The 23,300-nt window shown below is 42.4% G+C and overlaps 1 protein-coding gene across 1 annotated transcript in view; it reads right to left on the reverse strand.

Moving 5' to 3' along the window:
• Positions 1-23,300, reverse strand: part of nbas (NBAS subunit of NRZ tethering complex) — a 162,367-nt gene that overhangs the window by 63,087 nt on the left and 75,980 nt on the right. The window contains exons 40-43 of the mRNA XM_037087071.1: positions 21,126-21,202; positions 19,958-20,095; positions 7,446-7,669; positions 7,021-7,131 (exon numbers count right to left, since the gene is read on the reverse strand). Coding sequence (XP_036942966.1) covers positions 7,021-7,131; positions 7,446-7,669; positions 19,958-20,095; positions 21,126-21,202 — 550 coding nt within the window. The remainder of the gene's footprint in view (positions 1-7,020; positions 7,132-7,445; positions 7,670-19,957; positions 20,096-21,125; positions 21,203-23,300) is intronic.

The raw sequence follows: 23,300 nt of genomic DNA on the forward strand, positions 1-23,300 counted from the left end.
CTTTTCGCTAATGAAAAAAATATAGACAGCGGTGGTAGTGTGCAGGCGGCTGACAATAAGCTCAATAATGTAAATAACACTAATCATCCTCGCAACAGGGGCTCGAATAAGACTGGAGTCAACAGAAGAAGCAACTCTAAGTAAAGCCTCTCTCAGTCACTTTTCCTTCCATCTCTTGCCTAAGTGCACATGCTCACAGGCAGCTTGAGACCCCAATCAAAGACTGATGTTTTACTATTTAATCACGTTTGCTCCAACGTGAGTGAAAGCACAAGGAATAATGGAAAGTGAAACAGCAACTTGTCCAGGTAGGACTTTCAGAGAGGACTTTTCCTTGGCAGACACACAGACAGTTGTGACTGGAGGATTGTACCCAGTATTCTTGTCAGGCTGTGTTTTTAGTTCAGGGTGTTATTGTAGTTCTTCTAAGCCAGGTTGTCGGCTCCTCTTTTGCCTTCCTCCTCTACCCAATGTCAAAAAGGTGTTTAATGCCACTTTTTTTTTTGCTGACGTTGTGAGCACCTCTTCTCTTCAGCATCTCTTTGTCCCGCAGATTTTATAACTGTACTGCAGCCCGCTCGGGGGTATTCTCTCAGTTCGCCACTCCATCTCTGTTGTGTTCATGTGGCTGCAGTATCAGGAGCTTCTCATTACAATCTCTTTTTTGTTTTCGTTCGTTTCTAAAGCCGGAGCAAGGAATCCGGTGGAGCATCCTCATTCTCTGTACTGTGCCTATCCTCTCTCATCGCTCCCCAACTTCCCCCCTGTCTTATATTACCATATTCTGTTTGTTGTCTCTCGCACCATGTCCAAACAAAAATAGGCCTCTAATATTCTTAATTTCAGAAGCATATTTAATTGCTGTGGTAATCTGACAGACGGAATTAAACACTGGGTGAGCTTTGGCAGAGCAGTGATGATTATTCAGCACATCATTGTTGTCGGAATTTATGCAAGCTGTAAATATTTGTTTTATGATCTGTGCCGCTAATTTGCCTAAAAATTACTACACAGCAGGGGGTTGTAAATGTGTGTTTGTGCTGTGAGTTCAGTCAAGGACAATGGCCATCAAAAATATTATTTTCGCAGGAGGATTACAGCTTACACTTTAACAACGTGGGACCATATTTTTTTGGTACACTGACACACCGAACCCGCACCAACACCAAGGTCCTCAATCACCATCTGCATAAACAGACTGTTGATCCTTAGGAACAAGCCACATAGTATAGGGTACATGTAGCTCAAGCTCAGCAGTCCAATCCATTGTGGGGCCTCCATGGATCGGTCTCACTACAAGCGTATGACTCGCAGTGAGACATTGGGATGGACAATGACACTGCTGTTGAGGGTTGCGGTGGTGTGTTCCCCCAAAGTTGCCACGGGGCAGGAGTTGCTAATTACCCAGCACTGCAGTTTCAGCTGTTTCCCACTGTAGCCCTGCCTGATTGACCCAACCAGCAGAGAAAATTGTCCCTTGTAACCAGCAAAGAGAGGCAGATGAAGTATCAGACATGCATCCCTGTGCTGGGTCTGAAAGGGTCTTTGTCTCTGCAACACCTGTCAGCCACAACATTCAAACCACTCACAGCTGAAAGGAATAACAATAATCATCTTGTTACGATGGAAGGCTCTGCTGGGGAATACTGGATCCTGCCATTCATGTGGATGTAACTTAACATATGCACAACCGGCCCAAACTTTGTCACAGACAAAGTACAACCCCTTATGGCAACAGGATAAGGGGTCCCACTGGCAGCAATTCCCCCAGCATAACAATGCTTCCTGACACACCACAACAACTGTTCAGGGATGGCCCAAGGTCGTGACAAAGAGCTCAAGGCGTTGACCTAGCCTCCAAATTCCCCAGATTCCAATCTGATTATCTGGTGGATATGCTGGACGAAGTATGATCCATGATGGCCCCACAGTGGATCAGAATTGGCTGCGACCCATTTAGGCATGGACACAGGACCTTTTAGTAAATGCTATAGTGTCTGCTGTCATGGCATCGGTGGCTGATCGGGTAATTTGTGAGATGGAGTCATCATGGATCTCAGATGTTTGGTTGAATCGAAATCTGAGGAATTTGGAGGCCAGGTCGACACCTTGAGCTCTTTTGAAGCTCTTTAAGCTTGGCACAAAGTTTGCTGGCTTGCTATTCAGATGAAACTGATATAAGAAAATGCAAATAACAAGGCACTATTGAGATAAACACTCTAACAAAAGAAACACAGCTGCCATCAATATAAATGAGCATCTTTGTCCAACTGAGCTGGTTTGATAAGAAAATAATAAACAGGACAGGTAAGTAATACAACTTAGAACTAAGCAGCCACAAACTTCTTTTCATTTTATCTCCCACATGTTTGTCACAAACACAAAAAACTCCTGCCTTACAGCAAGTCTGTGGGGACAAACTCTGGATGGGGGCTTTTTAAATCGCAATGTTATGATGGTCAGGGCTCAGTAGTCAATCCCTGTCAGCCACCGGTTATGGACAATGGCATGGTTTATCAGCCCAACTCTAGTTCCGGCTCGTCCAATAGATGCTCAATCAGGTCGAGATCTGGGGAGTTTAGAGGCTAGGACGACGTTTTGTCAGCTCTTTGTCATGTTCCAGGGGGGTTACTGAGCATTTCTCGTCTGCAGCAGTGTTTGGGTAGGTGGTGTGTGTCAAAATAGCATCTGGATGAGTGTCATGACCAAAGGTTTCCCAGCAGAACATTGTATTTAACAAGTTAATCAGTGTTACTAACTTTACTTGTTAGCTCTTAAAGTTGCTAAGCAGTATATATAGTTTAAAACTAACAAATCATGTTTGTACAAAGATACTAACACACACAGACCTGAGAGAGGCTGAAATGATGGAGGGAAAAGCAGCTGAGCCAGTAAACACTGGCATGTGGCTGCTAGAAACAGCAGGTTAAATGAGGAGCTGATGGCATAAATGGAATGACTGCTGTGTTTCAGTTGTCAGACCTGATTGCCCATGTTGCATGTCCTGTATAAAGTAGCCCCTGTTTCAGCTCAGGCGGAAATAGTGTTGTACGCAGCTGTATTTATCGCTCCACATCCTGCTCTGCCTGGTTCTCCCTCATGACTCCGGAAAGCATGCTTCGATCATGCTCCGGGTCATGGTCATGCTCCAGGCTCAAACCTTGCAGAGTTTCTGTGGACAGGAAGTCAATAACCCCCTAAAGATCAGAACCAACAGCACGAAACGACTGCAGCTAACGCTGCACTAACACTAACCTGTGCGCGGAAACTGCATGATGCACAGTTCCACTCAAGGCTACAAATGCTCTTTTATATTCTCGGCAGGAAAGCTCATCAGCATGCTAAGCACACTCGAATGATCACACAGCAAGACGCACGTGTGCGGTGAGTGAATGCAAGGAAAACATTTGAGATCATTATGTTGTATGTCTAGAAGCATACGATGCAGACGACAGTATATATTTTTACAGTGACAGTTAGACAGCTTCATGCATATGCCAAAGGATGAGCTGACACAGAAAATCAGCAGTGAATATCTTCCTAATAACTCATATTTCACACTAAACAAATCAAAATCCAGAACATGTAACAAGACAGGAAAGAAAGGGGCTTTGAACCAACTGCAGTGACAGAGGGAAGAGGGGGAACGGTGCTGTGGCAGGGGTGACTGCAGTTTCTAAAGTAGCGATATAATTTGCATGCCACAGTGTTTCCAGGAGGTTAAAGTGGCAAGTGCACAGTGTAGACAGAGCAAAGTAGGTTAAAATGAGGTGGACTTCATAAAAGGAAAAGGCTTATTGAGCTTATTTGAAGGGTCTTCACAATCCGTATTCCCACTCTTGTGTTCACAGACAAAATGAGCCTATTCTCAACAGTTCTGACTGTGAGCTGTACAAGGCTGTCAATTTAGAATATTATCCTTAATTTGTCAGATGAGGTCACCAAATGTACGGTTGGAAATAGCAGTACGGAATTTAAAGGCGTCCCCCCTGTGTCTCTGAGGATCCCTCATTAGGTGCAAAGCGAAACACAATCTCAAGGATGAGTCACAAAAAGGAAGGTGCCGCAAAAGACTATTCATTTCTCATCACGGGCAGAATCACTGATCTGGAGAATAAGCAGCACAACTGGCGAGGAACTGAAACTGAAACTGAAATGAGGAGCTCAGAGCTGCGCTGTTGGAAATGTCAAACGTGATGTTTGAAATGTCAAACGTGATGTTTGTTTGGATCAGTTGACGTGGGACACGGCATTCGTGTACCCTGATTCATCATCTGAATCCTGACATGAAGACCTACAACAACAAATGCCGAACCAATGTTCAGTTCTTCTACAGACACTCTTACACATGCATTTACATTACGTCGGACAAAATTCACATCTGGATGGAGTACAACTGAACTGGCGGAGTAATACGTCAATACACTCTGGTTTCTCAGACAAGTCATTTAAATGGTTTGATGGCTGTCAAATAAAACTGGCGGACATTCGTGTCCCTAAAGGGCTCTCGAGCACATCTACAAAGACCAACGCACAGAAAGAACAGCTGACGGCGGTGATGTTTAGCAGCGCATTGATTCCTCTAAAGCATTCATTCTGTGTTAATAGGACTGTCTCAGGGACACTCTGGCTCTATCATCCATCTCATCTTCCTCCATCCATCTGGCCCGTCCTTCCCTCCCCCGTCCCCTCCTTGTACACCTGGAGTCTGTGGGGATTTCTCCAGATAATGACCTTTCTCTACAACCTGTTTTATGTAAAACTTGGCTCAACTCTGCTCATTCTTCTGTGGTTTCCTGCTGGTACTTTTTGGGGTCAGATATGGATGGACAGATTCTAATTCTAATTAATTAATTAGTACAGATTGTTTAAAACTGCTTAAAGCTTGTGACAGTGGTCCGCTCTATGTGGAGTATTGCCTGTCTTTCTGGGCTTTCTCAAACAAATATACAGTTCAGCCACAACACCTGCTTTATATTGTGTAGGTTGCCCTTGTGTTGTCAAAACACCAATGACCCATGGAGGCAGTGACTTCAGGGGCTGTCTTGTCGTGTCTGGCATCGGGACACTGGCACTGGATCCTTTGGGTCCTGTGGGTTGGGGGGGTTTGGCCCCCATGGATCCACTTGTTCCTGCAAAGCCTACAAGGGCTTCTCAGATTCCGATCCAGGGAATTTTTGTGGCATGACTGGACACACATGTATCAAGTGGTATCCCATGGATCTCAGGACCCAGGAGAACAGGGTATTGTAATGAGATGATCAATGTTGCTCACTTCACCTGTCAGTGGTTTTAATTTTGTGGCTGACCAGCGTATGAGGAACAGTCATTGTCTAACTGGACATCAAGGTTTGAATCCAGATGTTTACAGCAGCAGCTTGCTGCTGTACGTTCCATCTGTACAACATCAGGAATCAAGAAGAGTTCCCTCTTCCTCACTAGGGAGGCTGCCCAAGTGCTCATCCATGCGCTAGTCATCTCCCACCTGGACTACATCAGCTACGATACAGCATCTGCCGTGGGGCCTCTGAAGGGAGTCCTGAATGTCTGGTGTCAAAACAACCTGACTCGTCTTCTCCTTTCATTATAATGGCTCCTTGTAGCTGTCTCTCTCTCCTTCCTCCAAGCGAAGGTCAGACCTGACACTCCAGCCTGACCCGTGCGCTTCCCTACTGTACCTCTGGATGTTTGGCTGTCCCATCACTCAGAACACCTTACGGCCTCTCATCACAATCAGTGCTCTTCTCTGTTCTGACGCAACTTTGGTGGAATGACCTCCCCAGTGAATTTAGGCCGTAAGAGTCACTGCCCTTCGCCGCAGGCTCTCTGACACTCTTTGAGTTATTTATATGGGAGGGTTGCACTTCCCATTTTTAATAACATCTAGCCCTTGAACACAGCTCTTGAGCCACTTTGGACAAAAGTGTCTAACAACTTAATGTAAAACAAATGTAACGCATTAGGAAGGCTCTCGTTGTTGCCTTTAACCCAAATACTGGCCTCAGAGTTCGACTTGATCCTAGGGCACTCGAATGTGGCTGGCTGCTGGTCCTAAACATTGCAGAGGAGTAAAACGCAAAGACTGTATTTCCCTGCAGGGATCAATAAAAGTCTAAATTCCATCTCTCACATGTGCTTCTGTCTGAATGCGTCTTTTCCTTTAAGTCTTCCCCGGTCTGCTCTATTCATATCAGCCTCTGTGTCCATCCATCCGTTAAATCAATCGCACTTTCCAGATGCTTCCAGTCAAGATTATAGTATGCATATTCTTCACACATTTGTCATGATCTTGAGATTTTGGTCGAAACTCGCACACAGCAGCAGCAGCAGCCGTGGTCGGGCTCAAAGACGGTAGAGGCTGTAATTTATCGTTAAGTGGAGTCCATAAACCATTTCCTTATATCAGAATGCGACAGGGGGATATTTATCACAGATGCACACACGTGTGCACGCAAACACACACGTACTCACATACATCTCGACTCTGCTGAAAAGGCATTCTATTAAAACAAGGAAAGGTGCAAAGCTAGTCAGATCCCCAGCTATGAAGTCAGAGAGCAAATAAATTATGGAAATAGACTCTGACACACTCACGTCCTCTCTCCCACGAAAAAAAAAAAAAAATTCACAACATGTTTGATTTACCCCAGGGTGCTTTGAGTATTCTTTTTATGTAGACGAGTTTTGTCATAACTCAGGAGGCAGTGGTGCCACTTAAATACAATTTCTATTTCTCAGAATTTTAAATACAGGAGGGGAAAGGACATGTGCATGGACAAAATTTGTGAGACAAAGACGTGTGAACACATAAGCACAACGTGTTTCTTTATCTAAACACAAATGCAGTTCAGAGGGCTTTTCAATGCATACTGACAGACTAAATATTTCAAACTGATGAGATGACAAAAGTGATGTGAACTAACAGACGCAGACGAGTGAAATAAAAAACGCCCGGGGAGAGGTTATGTGAGGGCGATTGTGAGTGTGTGTGTGTGTGTGTGTGTGTGTGTGTGCTTGTACCCGCTATCTGTAAAGAGGAACTCGAGGTGAGTCATGTAGACCTCCCACAGAGGAACACTGTAGCGCTTCGCCAAAGACAGAGCGATTCTGTACACGCCATCATCCAGCGTCCTGAACACATAAGGACACACATGCAGAGAGGAGGAAAATAATGATCAGACTTCATTTCACAGAAGCAGAAAGAGCCATCACTCCCACTCATGTGCAGGTGAATGATTTAGAGTAAATGAAGCACAGCTTACTGACAACATTTGGAACCCACTGCATCTAAGATTATTTATAACAGGGATCGACCTTTTACTGGCCTGGGCAATTATCGGGTCCAATATTCAAACCCCAACCCCACTAATGGGTCAACTGAACTCAAAGTTAATTCATTCAACATCTTTGATGGTATATTTTGTTTCAGTTGCCTCCCTACTTACTCTGTGAGGCCAAGTATGGTCTCTTTCTTGTAGCTGGAGTCGGAGCTGAAGCGCTGGACGTCCACGCCGCGGCCCAGCCCCTGTAACACCTGGGCCTGGGTGAAGTCGGTCAGACGCTCGTTGTACACTCGCAGCTGGCCGATCAACTTCTGCAGCTCCTCCGGCCAATCGGAATACGCAGACACATGCTGCGTGACCAATCGGATCATCTCCTTTGGGTCAGCCTGCGAAAAAGCAGAACGATTCTCACATTTAGACACATAAATTTAACTTGACTTGACAAACAACTGCTGGACATGTTATATCATGCCGGTGGCCTCAGTCAGGAGGTCGGTGGTTAGATCCCCGACCCCTGCGGTCTACATTTCAAAGTGTCCTTGAGCAAGAAATTGAACCCTCAAGTCCACTCCTGGTCGACGTGTGTGAGTGCATATGAAGGGTTAACGCTCATGATGATCAGGTGTAACCCTGCATGGTAGTGTCTGCCATCCAACTTTGAGAGGTTGCTAAAACTAAAAAAGCACACAAGTTGAGCCCACTTCCCATTGCAACTGTCCCCACTCTCACAATTTAGGGGTATGCACACATAAATCCTGTCACCTCCAACACTGGAATTAAAAAAAATGAGGATTCTAAAATGCACCAACTTTTCCTCCTCAGTCAAGCGTGCAGACTTTTTCCGTGATATTTCTGTCAATTTCAGTCAGGGTTTCAAATAGTCCAATTGAAAATGCGCATCAAGGCATGAAAATGGGTGAAAAGCACTTAGTGTTCACGGGAAAGTGCAGTGATGAAAGGTTTTTAAAAGAAAATATATATAACTTCCTTTTTGTCTCGAGTTAATTTCACCTGCGTGTTAGTGTCAGTACATCACTTAACATAATATCCAACAAAGAGAACTATGGTATAATTGTCGGACTCCCTATTTCCTCTCTAACTTTTCTGTCTTTTACCCCTCAGTTGCTTTCAAACGCCATTCTCACCCATATAGCGATACAGGAGGTGCGCTACACTGTTAAAACAAAGTTTGACCAAATTCGACCTGCCCTTAAGGCTCATCATTAAACTATGTGACACACTGAGCTTCAAACACCCTGCGCTGCGTGGTATCCACAACTTCATAGGTCCTCCTCTGCTTTGTCGTGACAAACTAATGAGGCTATTTTCAAAAACGACTGTAATTTTCAGAAATCGGCAGAAAAAGGCAGGAGCAGATTAACTATCCTGGCCTTCTTTCGACAATTTTGCTTCAAGGAAGAGACTGACTGCTGCACTTAAGTGAAATCAGGCAACTACGGTCTGGGTTTTTTTTTTTTTCCGTCGACACCCCAAGAAAATAGTGGTAAATGTACCAGGAACCATAATTGCTAGTGTTGATTCAGGCCTATGGGGATCTCAACGGTGGATACACATTTATGATTGAGAGTGTCATGCGCGGGGAGCAGTGGGTCCATGTTGTATCTCTCTCATCACCTCTGTTCTAATTAAATGAGCTCCTGAATTTGTTTTTTTGGCATCTTATATGCTGTCGCCCGGCAGGATGAGATGGTTTATTTGTTGATCTTATTTGCATAAGGTAATTATGGCTGCTGGAAATGTGTGGGCTTGAAAACAGAGGTGTTTGTGTGTGCGTGTGCGCGCCTGTGTGTGTGTGTGTGTGTGTGTGTGTGTGTGTGTGTGTGTGTGTGTGTGTGTGTGTGTGTGCGTGTGCATGTGTGTGCGTGCGCAAGTGTGTCTCTTCCTGCTCTCACCATGTGTATCTTTAGATGTGGCCTTAGCAGCAGTCAGGGTGGCAGATTCACAGTTCAAAAGCAGGACAGGAGGGAGGGAGGGCGAGGGAGGAGAGGTAAAGTGGGGGAGAATATTAAAAGTATAGTGAATGTAGATAGGAAGTCGGGGGGGTAAGGATATATAAGCTAGGAGATAGGATGAGGTAAGTAATGGAGAGGAGGGAGGGAGGGGAGAGAAAAAGTAGGAAGGTATTTGGTAATGCCAGCATCTTTTTGGACGCTGTTCTCAGACGCCGAAGAAATGACAGGCAAAGGAGACTGCGGAGAGAGAGAAGAAAGTCTGCTGGAAGTGTGATGGACAGGCCGGTGTTTGAAGAGTTTTATTGAAATAAGGCTTTCATGATGAAATACTGTTTGCATTCTCTCTCTCTCACTCTATCCATCATTCATCCACAGTACTTTGTCTTTTAGGGCTATCCGGCTAGTGTTTTTCTCACTTGCTTTCTTGCATTCATCTCTCCTCTCTCTCTTTACGAATGAATGTGGGGGATCCCTCGTCTTTCTAATAAGTATTCTTTGCAATCCCAATTAGTCCTCAGATTAAGCCAAGACAACACTCATTCCTAGTTTTTTTTTTTTTTCCTGCTTCCACATTATCTAATTACTTGCTTATGTAATTTCAAAGTATCTTAAAAAGCCACTCTTCAAAGGGAGGAATGCATAATATGTATGTAGAGTATAATTGCATAAGGTGGTTTTGTGATGTTACACAGCTGGGAGGAAAGCCAGCTCTCTCTCCAACTCCCCCCTTCAGATATTGCACCGCTGCCACGGGCTCTTTTTCTCTATGCTCCCCTCCTTCCTGTGATGTTGCTTAAAAGGGAACAGTGTAAAAATAAAAAAGTCTATGTCTCGGTCTCAAATCTCTTCAACCACGCTTGCGCTCTCATTTTCCATCTTAATTTCCCATGTTATTATATTTCAGTCCCGAGTCTGCACCCATCAAAAATCCCTTTGCCGTCTCCCAAAGCTGTCTGAATAAATATTTGAAATAAAACATTATTACAGTAACTGTGTTTGCCATTGAATAAAAGTTAATATTGCATCATGCAGTATTGTTTTACTTTCACCACCTACTGTTTTGACTGTGAAAGCTACTTTCACAGGCTGAAAAAACATGAATATGAACATGATTTTATATGTATCGACAGATTAGAGGATTCTTATTTCAGCCATTGGAGTACAAAATAGGCTCCTCTGTTGCGAAAAATCCAGGTAAAAGCCAGAGTATACAATTTAAATCCTAAAATGAAGTATTCACAGAAATGCCAGTGGTGCTTTGAGTAACATGCCAGCATGCTAACATGCTCAAAATGGGAATTCTAACATGGTGGTGTGGAGTAAATATAATTTATTATCCATGTTTATCCATGGATACCACCTTTAATGCATTTCTAGATGTTTCCCTGCTCCAACACACATGATTCAAATGAGGCGATCATTGTCAGGCTTCCGCAGAGCTCGACGTTGTGCAGTTTGACTGTTGAAACCGTGAACAAACCATGATCTTTTCCTAAACCTAACCAATTAGTTTTGGCACTTCAACAAGTGGGCTTACAATGTCCAATGGGACAGTTTTGGACTATTGGGGTGTCAGAATAATAGGCCTTCGAAACAACAGTCAATCCCTTTTACTTCATCATCTGGGATCCATGAATGTCAGTAACAAATTTCATGCCATTCCAACAAGTTCACTCAACACCAGATGTAACTGACTTGCTGGTGGTGTGAGGTAGATAAGTATAGGAAAATAGAGATAGGTCATAACCGAACTTGTCAACCTAATGGTTGCTTGTGAAATAGGGGAAGACCGAAATCATTAGGAGTCATCCTCTGGAGAGCATGACTGTTGGAGCTTGGTGTATTCAGTCTGGTGGTGGTCTGACAGAAGGACAACTGTCCAAACAACATTGCCTCCCTAATGTGATGAACGATACATACACATAATCAGTCTGGCAGTCGGACGATATAAGTCTTTAAGTATGAATTCATCGTCTTATGATCAAAAGCGGTTCAATACACAAGCCAACAAATCTGTTAGATTCTCACTGTGATACTGTGCTATCAACAGATCATTAATGCCACACACACTCACAAAAGCCATTCAAGCTAACCTAGTTTTTAAACACATTGTCTCTCACTCTGGGCCTTTGTGTGGTAGAGATCACAGAGAGGTTACAGAGAAGCAGACATGCGTTCCCTCTCCAGAGAGTAAGCTAGTAATGATCTTAATGAGTTGTGTTTATGTCATGCCTAACACTTGGCTATATAGTCAGTGGCCTCATTAGCACTAATTCTACAAACGTTGTGTACAATATGTGTACATAATTAGGAGGAATGCAAGGGGGAGAAGAAATGGGCACCGGTTTGAACGGAATAATCACTCCATAAACAGGCTCGGCTGCATGGTGGGTCATAAAGCACCACGAAGGGGACTGATCACAAGCAAGATACAAGCCTGCCAAGACGATTACAGATACACAAGCAAGAGTAACAGGAGTAACTTAGCACAGCCAACCCTGTGCATCTAATCAACAGTTTAGAGTCTACTTAGTCTCAAACATTTTCCAGTCAGCTGCAACAGTGCATTCAGAGTGCATATTTGTCTAATAGGGCCCTTTCTGCTGCTACTCTGCTCTACAGGGCTCCCATGAGTAAAATATAGACTGCTAATGATTGTGGTACAAGGGTACAATTTGTACAAGTGCACAATTTGTACGAAAAGAGAAAAGCGAAAGTCATTGGTTCTGTGGTGCTTTTCCATGATGGGGGAAGTCATTCAGTCGCACTCATTATTCCAGTCAATTCAACAACAGGGAGTTGGCTCAGTGGTCTGGCACATCCAAGGTCAGCTCCCGCAACCGGCAGCTTGAATCCTGTTGTGGCCATGAATTGAAAAACATCTCCAATGACCGCAGGCAACACAAAATGTCAATAGATGTAAGCAGAGTGCTGTTTTATCAAGTGATCCTCGACACTATTAGGAAAACGCTTTCATCTTTGCTCCTAATACAGTGCTTTGGTAAACTTAGTAGTCTGAAAAACCGACAAGATTTCCTTTAGGTCGAGTTTAAAAAAAAAAAAAAGTAAATAAAAATTGATATACCTCATGAAGATGAAAGTATTCTTTCCAATTGACCGACTCCATCTGACTACGTGACCTGAAAGCAAAGCATCTAGCAGTGATTCAAATCTGAATGTCGTAATGTGATGTTCAGAAAGCTAAGCAGTTTTTCTGCATGACATAATCTTAACGTCACGCTCTGTGTGTCTGTGGCACAACTGTGTATGCTTTAAATGCCGTTAATGTTTGTGTGTGTGTGTGTGTGTGTGTGAGTGTGAGTGATCAATACTCAGTGAGAGAATGGCGACTGCAGGCGAAGCTAAATGGCTGAGTGAAAATCTCAACCTCTTTGCTCAGCACATTGCTGTACAGATGCTACACATGCACAGCTACAATTACACTTAACATAAGAAGTTTCGCACACACACTCATGCACACACACACACACACACACACACACACACACACGAGAGTACATGCAATCAAGGAAACACGTACACATTAAAACATTGACAAGCCCAGGTAAACAGACCCGAACACTTACATAAACACAGGCTACTGTGCAATATCGTGTAAACACCGCCAGCAGAACAATTACGGTAAAGAGCGCTTCTATTCCGCAAACGAGCACTTTAGTCGGTATAATGAAAACTTCCAGTGCAAGCAAGTGGAAATCGGTTCATTATGTCCCGGGGAATAATAGAAACCCAGCCTCCGTGTCATTGAGCCCAGTGCTGTTTCGTCATGCCTGGGAGCCATAATCGAATGGGAAAGCAACAGTTAAAAGACCTTGAAAGTCAACAGTGGCCAACAGAATTTTCAGCAGGCGGAGAGCTGAACGAAGTCTGTAACTAGTAAAGTACAAAGTAATTCAAAAAGACTTAAAAAGACTATATTTGAAAATGGATCAAACGGTTTCTGAGTTCATTTCATTAAAAAAGCCACAGTGCTGTTAACACACACTTGCAGACAAAGATTCCTGAAACACAGCCGAATTTTCTAAATAAAAACACTAATGATGGCTCGATTAGCTTCAAGTTAGGAACAAATTAAGTAGCATTTTAGGGATTTTGGTTAAGTAGGAAGAGGTATTTACTTTGACTTATTTCAACTTGGGTCTCATTTTCATAGTTTTAGCCATTTGTTCATGTCAACATTATACACACCAAAGGATTAGGCATCTGGGATGGCAGGAGCCATATATGCAAGAAGTCACTACATACGTCTATAATGAAACTGTTTTCACAAATTATCTAAACCACTTTGAGGTAAAAACAAACTTAAATGTCAGAAGGAACCCCCACCTTACGCAGGAAACCTTTACATCAAGGATGCTGGAAACGTATTTAATCGAACAATTCGCTTTGTGTCTTCTCTCTTTTGTTTTGTTTAAACTGTGAGTCTGTTTAAAGCCTGTTTGATCGTCCGACTTCTTAGGTTTCATCCGCCCCATCAGATTTCCTTTGAACAGTGTTGCAGCATTCCCAGACTGAAACAACATGATTGTTTTTTTCAGTTGGCCAAACATAATGAGTAAAACTAAGACCAAAGTTGTCCTTAAAGCAGGAGCTATTTTTTCATTCTTTAAAGGAAATCTGTAATGCTTTTTAATTTACTTCCTTTCCTTTAATGTGTGATACGGGTTCTTGTGCAAGTACAATCTTAATGTTCATGAGCCAACAGACTTGCGGCTCCTGAAGTGTCTGAAACTTTAGTTATTGAATTATGTGACTTCTTGATATCATACCACATCACCATGTCACACATTTGCATAATTCATGGATATATTCACGGTAGAAGTGAAGCTAACTGAGGTCTAAACACTTCAACAGAGCTGAACAGAGACACACTGAGCGGTGCTGCTTCAGGCATATGTGAGCTGGCCAATCAGAGCAGACTGGGTATTCAGGAGTAGCCTTAAAGAGCCAGAAGCTAAAACAGAGCGTTTCGGAGAGATAGGGAATACAGACCTGCAGCACTGGAGAGTATGAGTAAACCACTGTGGTTTTCTGAGCATTAAAGCATGTAAACTTATTCTAGGAGTAGCCCAAAATAAAAGCATGAACTTGAAAATTAGCCTAATATATCTCCTATAAGTGTTCTCCCTGTGGTTTCCCTCCAGTGTCTAAATACACATGTAATTGGTGCTCATGGCCCAACTTTAATTGACCTGGTTGTAGTGGTCCAGGAACTTATAATGGTCCCTGGGTTCCGCTGTGACTTACCACTGCTGCTAAATAGTTGCACTAGAGTGTAGGATGATCAAACACAGAGAGCAAATGTCCCCGCAGGGCTCAATAAATAAAAAATTTAACTAATGTGCTAAACGGTGCATCTTATAGACTGGCGACAGACAAGTTTTGTGCTTAAACTTATCATTATAATGTAAATGTTGATTGCACAGTGTAATGGCTGTAGAATAATGACACCATCAGTGTTTAGATTGGTTCCCGATAAACTTCACTTCCAATATGCTATGTTGTCTACTACTAGGCATGAAATCTCCAGGGAAAATGTAGGCTGACTGACGATCCAGGGAGGCTGGCAGTCTGGCAACATCTCTATCTGCTTTCACATCTCCATTATAGACTAAATGAATGACTAAGCTCATGTTTTTCCCCTGTGCTGGTGGTAGCTGCTTCTCCGAGGGAAAACGGAAACGATCAAGTTGTCTTTACGACAGCAGCTGCAACAATAAAACCATGTGGAGACACTAGGGGGTATTAATATATTGATGTGAGGTTAACCAGGATGCATGCGTCTAACTGCAGTGAACAATCACGATTATCCTGTTCAACATGATTTGGATTCACAATATAATCCCAATAATCAGCAAAACATTCTTAAATCTTTCAAATAAGGGATACTGAAATACTGAAATATAGTGGGATCACTTTAATCTTGCATTTCTTTCAGGACAAAAATAAGAAAAAAAATACAATGAAAGAATCTGATGACGTGAAAGCCACGCCTCCAAGATGAAAATGGTTGAATGACAACAACCTGGTAGACACATTTCACATGTGCTCAACTGATGTGGAAATCCGGCTGTCCAAAGCTTACTGTATGCTTCTGTATACTGCTTAACTGTGGTGTAACGACAATGCTGCGAGGATGTTATTACATGAGTTGAGTTATAAGACTACGATGCGTAAATGTCAAGAGAGTGATAAGAAATCTTTAATGTCAAAGCATGTTTAAGTAGATAAGGTAGAACAGCATAATGAGCATGCATGAGTTTAATTATATGGGACATTTATGAATAATTGTGCATTTGTGATGTTTACTGCATGTTATTGACATTTTATTGAATATTTAAATCTTGTGTTTGGCTCCTATAAAACCTAAAGTATAGTTAGTTTAATTAGTGTTTGCTTCACCTTCACCCATTTTAATTTGCTCATTGTGGGCAGCTTCACTGCTGAAGCCTTTACTTGTACAGAACAGTGAGGGAACAGGCTGTTGATTGTGGCTTTAAAAACACATCAAACACCTCGAGTAAACCCCTCAGAGAGTCGCGTTTCCTATTTGCAACTGAATGACTTTCGGTGGCTTGAGTGTTTGGTGTCGTATTGCTTGGTTATGAAATTATGTGATAGTGACAAGAGAATTGAAAGAGTGCGAGAGTTATTGAGACACCGTGTTACTGCTCTTCAAGTGTAGAGTGGGAAACACTTGGAGACAGCTTGACACACCACGACGCTCGCACACACACACACACACACACACACACCAAGAAATGCACCACCTGCCGTCTCACGAAAAGCAGATCTAACACCGGCACGTTAGCCTGCAGTTACACAGTCGCACACAAACAATGCCACATGCAGACACACATATAAATCTATAAAAAACAAAAAAAACATACGACATGTTTTCCTCCGCCGCAACCTTATTTGCAATGCAAAGCGGGCACGTGCGAGAAATTCTGATACGCTGTCATACATATCTGAAATTAAATATCACACGCTGTACAATGTGTGCCCTTAAAAGATAAGAGAAAGCAGAGAGCTAAAGAAAGCACAAGAGAAATGTAAAAAGCATGCACTGTCAAGATAGTATTGTGGACAGAGCAGCCCGAGATTTGACAAGAGCGAGACAGGCCTATGGGGGAAAAGAAGACTCTAAACAGAGTTTAGAGGGATGGAGGAACGATATCAGGGAGAGCAACACAGCGCAGACAGCGAGAAGCAGCATGGAGACGGGTTAAAACAGAACTGTCATGCCAACAAAGCAATTCATTAAACGTAACTGACAGAACAAAAAAAAAATTAAAGAAAGGAGAGGGCGGCAGGAAGGACATACTGGAGGAGAAAAGAAGGGGAAGAAACGATGGCGAGCGCAGCGAAAGAGATGAAGGTAGAAGGGTTTAATGGTTTTCTTCCCTCCTGCTTCCATCAGCATGAGAGTAAAAAGTTGCCACCACCTCATCAATAAGAGCTGAGTGAAGGCAAGACCTGGGACACAACGATAACAAGCACACGCTCTGGTAGAACACACTAAAAGAAAAAGGAAATGACAGATAAAAAAAGACAAGAAATGAGCTAAAAATGAAGGTACAAGTACCAAAGAGTAGAGCAGTGGAAAGGAAAAGCTGTATATATTTTAAGTTAATGGACTTGAACTTCACTTGAGGCGGGAGGCGGGGGGAGTGATTACTACCATAAGGATGCAGCGAGGATGTGTGTGGCGGTGTGCGGCGACGGGCATCTGTGTGTGCGGAGTCGAGCAGGACTCCTTGTGTGAGTGGGAGAGCGAGTGTTTTGCGTGCACAGTCGTGACCTTGAATGTCAACTGGGACACACTTATCCACTTCTTCTGCTGGCCTCTTTCCCTCTTCCGTTCTTTTATTTCAACATTTTACCCCCCTTTCTCCCTCCACCTGGGCTAAAACCCATGAGAGCCTCAGTCCACTCAAAGAAAAGGTCAGAGCCATTTCTTCTCTTATTCTCCGCCAATCAACCCTGGACAACCCTGCCGCCACTCTCTCGCCGCCACTCTCTCTTCTATTTCGCTCGCACTGTACGCTCTGATCTCTTGTTTTTTTTGTCCCTTTTGTACCTACTTCAAGCAATCACCGTTTAGGACATATGTTACATTAGTGTTACATATGTTAAACATTTCATATAATCTGAAAAAGATTAAGAGCCAAGCATGCAAAATGTCTATCTGCTATAATTAAGAAATCTGGTGAGAAAACACTACACACACGCATATATTAACACAGACTCTCAGACACACGTGCAAATAAATTCAGGAAACAGAAGCTTTGACACACCACAGTGTTCAATTAAACCATAAATAAGTGGATTACTGTTCTGAGGAATAATGGGATAATTATAGTCATTTTCAACCTGGGTGTTATTTTCCCAGTTTGTCCCATTATGGCGTCTGATTGTGTTAATTTTTTCCCTCTTACATCATTTTAAAAGCCTTTTGTATTTCCACATTGCTGCAAACAAAAGTCTCCATCGTAAACCCAAATAGCCCTGTAGCACCCGAACACAATAAGTGATTAAAATGTATTTTCAACACAATAACACATGACTTGAATGACACATGCTTTCAGTCACTAGGCATTTATTTCATTATTTGTGGCTTTAACCTTTTCAATCCCACTGGTGGGAGACATTATTTTAAATTCTAACGGAGATCCAGAAGTTTCAAAAGTTACAAAATATGTCAGAATGAATTGTGAGGAAACATGTCTACAATGGTGCACAAGACACGTTTGAGTATTTCAACATCATAGCTGAACCAATGTGATAAATACAGTACGTGGTCTTGTTTTACTATAGTTGTGAGGTCCGACAGGTTTGTGGGCATTAAAAATGCTTGACCCCATGACGTACATGATTAAGTTTAAGGGTAAAGATTTGTATTAATAGTACAGTAAGGATTAGGGTTAATAAAGTATTGGTTGTGTTAAAGATGAGGCTAGCCTTGCAAAGCCAGAACTCTACAACACTAAGTCAGTGCTGGACAAAGGTCTGGCTGCACCAAATCTTATTCTGGTATAGGTGAAAAAATAAACACCCTTGCTTGGTTGGATCTCTACCTATTTGGGTGGCGTTCAACCCAGGATCCTCGGCAGAGCCATGTGAAACTCTTTTGGGGAGGTGAACTCTGGCATTAAAATGGCTAAATCCCCATAAAACAAAAGGTAACAGTTCATGGTTTGTTTATGTTCTTGCCATTAGCGAATAGGTTACTGCTAGAGTAACTTGCTATTGTTTCATGTAGCAATGGGGGTTTTGAAAACAGTACACAGGTATATTTTACACCAACAGTGAACATCTGGTACGTCAAACTACAATAAGGCACCATGAAATTAATGTGAGTCTATGTCATTTGCATGTGTTTCTCAGACTATAATGTGAAATAAGATTAATATTTTAACCTTAATAATACTTGAAAGCACACTTTATGACAATTTTATTTTCCATATTCACATTTTGGAGTCTGTGCTAGACAATATTCTGGGTTGGGTTTCCATGCTATGCAGACAACGCACTATTTTTTACTTCCACTAAGCCAGACATGACTGCTGTGTTCTGCGTTTTCTACTTGCTCTGGATGGATCAAAATTTGAATGACACATAGTTACTTGGAAAAAAGTTGGATTTGCTGATTGGCAGCAGAAAATCCAGTAACTAAATCCTCCTTGTTGATATTATCCATGGTAGTGCCTTCCTTAAAGAATTTCTGTCATGAAATTCACATTTCCCATCTTGCCATAGAAACACCTCTGTCTATACCTGTTCTAAAGAAAACAGTTAAGCCTTTGTTACATATAAAATGTATATTGGTGAGTGGAATCCATTTATATAGTGCTTTTCTACCTTTATGGACTATTGTTTTTTTTACCCATTCACATTCGCACACTGATGGTGACATACAAGTCACTGGCACGGCCACTGGAAACAACTCAGGTTCAATTTCTTGCTCAAGGACACTTTGACTTTTGGATTATTCTACCTTCGTACCTTCTCTTTGCTTTACCTACAAATGCTCTTTATAAACTCCAACATTAACATCATTGTGCTGCATGTATTATAACACAGATCTCTAATAAAAATGGACTCACCACTCCCGGTCACTCTCACACTGACAGGAATTATGGGTCAGACCTCTGTTACCTATGTTATCATGTGTCATAAACACCCATCTGCCCATTTTCGCTCTGATACTTCCTCCAGCAACCCTGTAATAAACTTAGACCGTGGGTGAAACAGCGTTTTGCTGTGATCAACCTGCACTTAGCCCCCGGGTTCCAAAAAGCATCTTCAAAACCCGTCTGCTCAAAACAGATCAATCTTTTGGGTCCACCGCTGGAATAGTTCTTAACTTTTTTATCTGTTTGACAAACGCCTGCTGTTTGTTTTGCTGATATCTTATCTTGCGTCTCCGGCTTCTGTTGTTTTGTTCATGTTTACTTAATCTGTGCATTTGTGTTGGGAATTCGCAGCATTTCGGCGTTAACAAAATCTGAATCTATCATTTTCATCAAGCATCATTCACGTCTGTTTCCTAGTGGCAATTGTAAGAGGCACGGAGAAGCATGGAAAACCTGACACCTCCCACGTCAGCATACTACCCGATATCTCCATTCACTCACCCACCCACACACTCACGCATAACTAGCATTCCATGCTAACCTGGTAGAGTGTGTGGCTTTTGTTCTTGAAGCAGGGTGTGAGGCGTGAGTAGATCTGTAGGGAGTAGTAGTAGGCAGCCAGCTGGAGGGACAAGGCGGAGTGACACTGTTTCTCAAAACACCTGTTGGCATCCAGTACCTGCATGGATGGAAAAAAGGGGGTAAAAATAAGAAAGTTTGCTGGTGGTGGGATAAAGAATGAGCAAAATGCAAAAGAACACAGCTTGATTTTAATACTTAATCCACTGAAAGTAAAATAAAATCTCATGGCCTTCCACAGTTGGTTTATAATGCCAAAAATTAAGCTTTTTAAAATCAAAATAAACAAGTTCAATATTTAAAGACCAAACTTTCAGGAAAAAAATGAAAGAATGTGAATTGTGGCATCCATTCTGTTGTTCTCAAGGCGTCATTGCAAATAGAGATTTCTCTCAATGGTCATCCCTGTTCGAATAAATGAAATGACGACGATAATGACAGCGATATATTTCAGTATGAATATTTCGTCAATCTTTCACAGTGTTAATTCATTCAGAACTCTCAGTCGGTCGGTCAGTAACGTCAAATGTCCAATCCAAGCTCTCCAGGAGATACCTAATGTATGTCATATCCACCCGAGCAGTCCAGTGGAGATACAGCGAGCGTTAAAACTAATGAGGGACTTCATTTCCTCTTGAACAGAATCTGGTCGGCAGCAGGTTTCTCCGTCTTATTGTTTCCTTAGCCGTCAAAGTATGCCGACTATTCCTCTGACAGCCAAGACAGGGTAAATAGGAGCGACGCATTACGAGTATAGAAATGTGTGACTGTTGATCGAAACGAGAGAGTAATGAAACCACTTGAGACGCAACGTGTACAGCTTGATTAATGGGGCCGTCCAAATGTCATGCTTTTGATGAACTGTTAGTGTTATGTGTCATTCGGCAACTTAAGTGTGACTTTGATTTGACGCACTGATGATGCAAACGGCCGCTAAACTGCTGAGCACAATGGCTCATCTAGAGATGTAAGGGATCAATAGAGGATATAGATTCACTCGGCCATTAAACTGAATCTTACTGAGATACAAGCACCCTTACAATACTGGAGTCTGTGTGTGAGTATATCCAAAATAAAGCTCTGTGTGTGTGTGTGTGTGTGTATGTGCGTGTGACTGTGTGTCCACATACCTGAGGCAAGGCCAGTAAGTAGGACAGAGCCAGCATCATGTCCCTGGGAAATGCATCGTTGGCCAGCTGCAACAAAACTGGAGAAGGATGGAGGGATGGAGAGAGAGGGAGAGAAAGGGGGAAGAAAAAGACTTTAACTAAAGCACTGAGGATTAGCAACCAGCCCTCCCCTCCTGGATGAGTCTCATCCTACGACTGTTGAATACAGACGACAGTGCCTGTCAGAATACACCCCTCTGCGGGCCAGACAAAAGAGAGGGAAGGTAAAAATAGAGGGAGACGGGAAGAAAGTGGGGGAGACAAAGTCAAGAAGCGTCATTAAAAATCCCCCTGAGCTCTGGGATTCTGTCCATCTTCTCGCTGGCCTATTGTTTTCCCGTCTGTGTTTGTGTGTGTGTGTTTGCATATGTTGTGTACAAATGTTGTTTGGTTGTGCGCGTGTGTGTGTGTGTGTGTGTGTGTGTGTGTGTGTGTGTGTGTGCATATGCGTGCTTGTATTGGTTTCTAGCACCAAGAGTATTTATTATTCAAAGAGTAAGTACATGCCTGCTTCTAATAAGTGCTTTCCAGATGAGACCAAACTTCATCCAAGTGCACTTTAAAGTTGAATTCCCTGAATGCCAAATTAGCCTGTGCGTACGACAGTAAAGACAGGCAGGGGCGTTTGATTATAACAATCCAACATTATCTGTGTATAGCTGGTCTCCACTTGTCAGTTTGGACCGCAGATCAGGCCGAGCGGATCACGACGGCTGGGACTGAACAGTTTCTGACAGCTGCAAACACCACACAAACACTGTAATTCTGTTTTTTTTTTTTTAACATGCAAAGATGTATTCTATAGCTTCTAGTAGAATAGCTGCAACAACAAATTGGGATTTGTTGGAGGATGTCCTGCATGACACCCTCAGATGACAAAAGCCTCCATCATGTGGACCCTAGTGGGTTGACAAGACCTTTGTAATGTATTTTTTTGAGTACTGAATCATAGGAGATGTTACAACAATATTCAAACCCAGGGGAATCCACAAGTTTACTCAAGTTAATAGGGTGTTTCATTTGGTAGCCAGCTTTACTTCTTTTTTTTTTGCTCACATTTTCATCAGCAATGGTAGTTGATTAAAGGTGTATTCCATACCAGGGAAGCAAGTTGCTGTGTTTATTCACATTACAAGCATGAGTATTTATCCACGCCAAAATAAATGTTTATGTTAGAGCAGAGGGTGTGTGTGTGTGTGTGTCCCTGTGTATGCATTCACCATCACCAAATTCAGCACTCACCAGAGACTCTGGTTCTCTCTCATCCTTTTTACCTTTCCTCACGGTAACATGGTAACAACTTATGTTCAAGGCGTAAAGTAACATTACCCGTCCGGCTCCGGTCGGCTGTTGGCATTACACAAAAATGAACACCCGACAAAGGAGGTCACTCCTGCAAATCACTGCTGCAGTCAGGTTGATATGTGGGTGTCAAGATAAATCCTCTTTTTAATCCCAAAAGTTTCAAAGTAATCTCTGAGCTCTCATTCCATTGAAAAAAACTGGCGCGAATCAGAGCAGAATTTGACATCCTCCAGAAGGTCTGACTGCATCCCACTCTGTCCTCCAGAGCTAGCCGACTCTGATCAGTTGAGTAATGGCAGATATTACATATTGCATGTTTATATGAGGATAACCTGGTGAATTTTGAAAAAAAACTTATTTAGCATTTCTGCTTGAGTTAAAAAGCTGCTCTGTTGTCTGGTGGTACGATATGGGACCAGAATCAATCAGATTCTTGTAGCAGCTCTGAGTTGTGATTTCTTTGTTTATATTGTCTGTCATATCACACTTATATTCATGGACTTGAGTGTGTTGTACTGATGAGAATGATGCAAAATATGTGCAAATGGGCATGAATTAAACAGCATCTGGAATGCTGCTGACAATTATGCTGCATTTATGAAATTTTTTCAGACAGCAATCATGAGCCGCTGAATTGGAAATCTCAATTGCATCTGCCTTCGAGTATTAAGAATCTTTGATAAAAGAACTAGAGAAATGTCAACAAACTGGAACCAGAAGGGCTACAAAAACAAATAAAATCCAATGCACTAATACAAAATGAATGCAATTGATTCAGTATATTGTAAATGTGGTCCACTTACTGTTAAATGTTAATGAAACACTTCAAAT

This window comes from Acanthopagrus latus, chromosome 22 (assembly GCF_904848185.1).
Source record: "Acanthopagrus latus isolate v.2019 chromosome 22, fAcaLat1.1, whole genome shotgun sequence".
Classification (NCBI taxonomy): Eukaryota; Metazoa; Chordata; class Actinopteri; order Spariformes; family Sparidae; genus Acanthopagrus; species Acanthopagrus latus.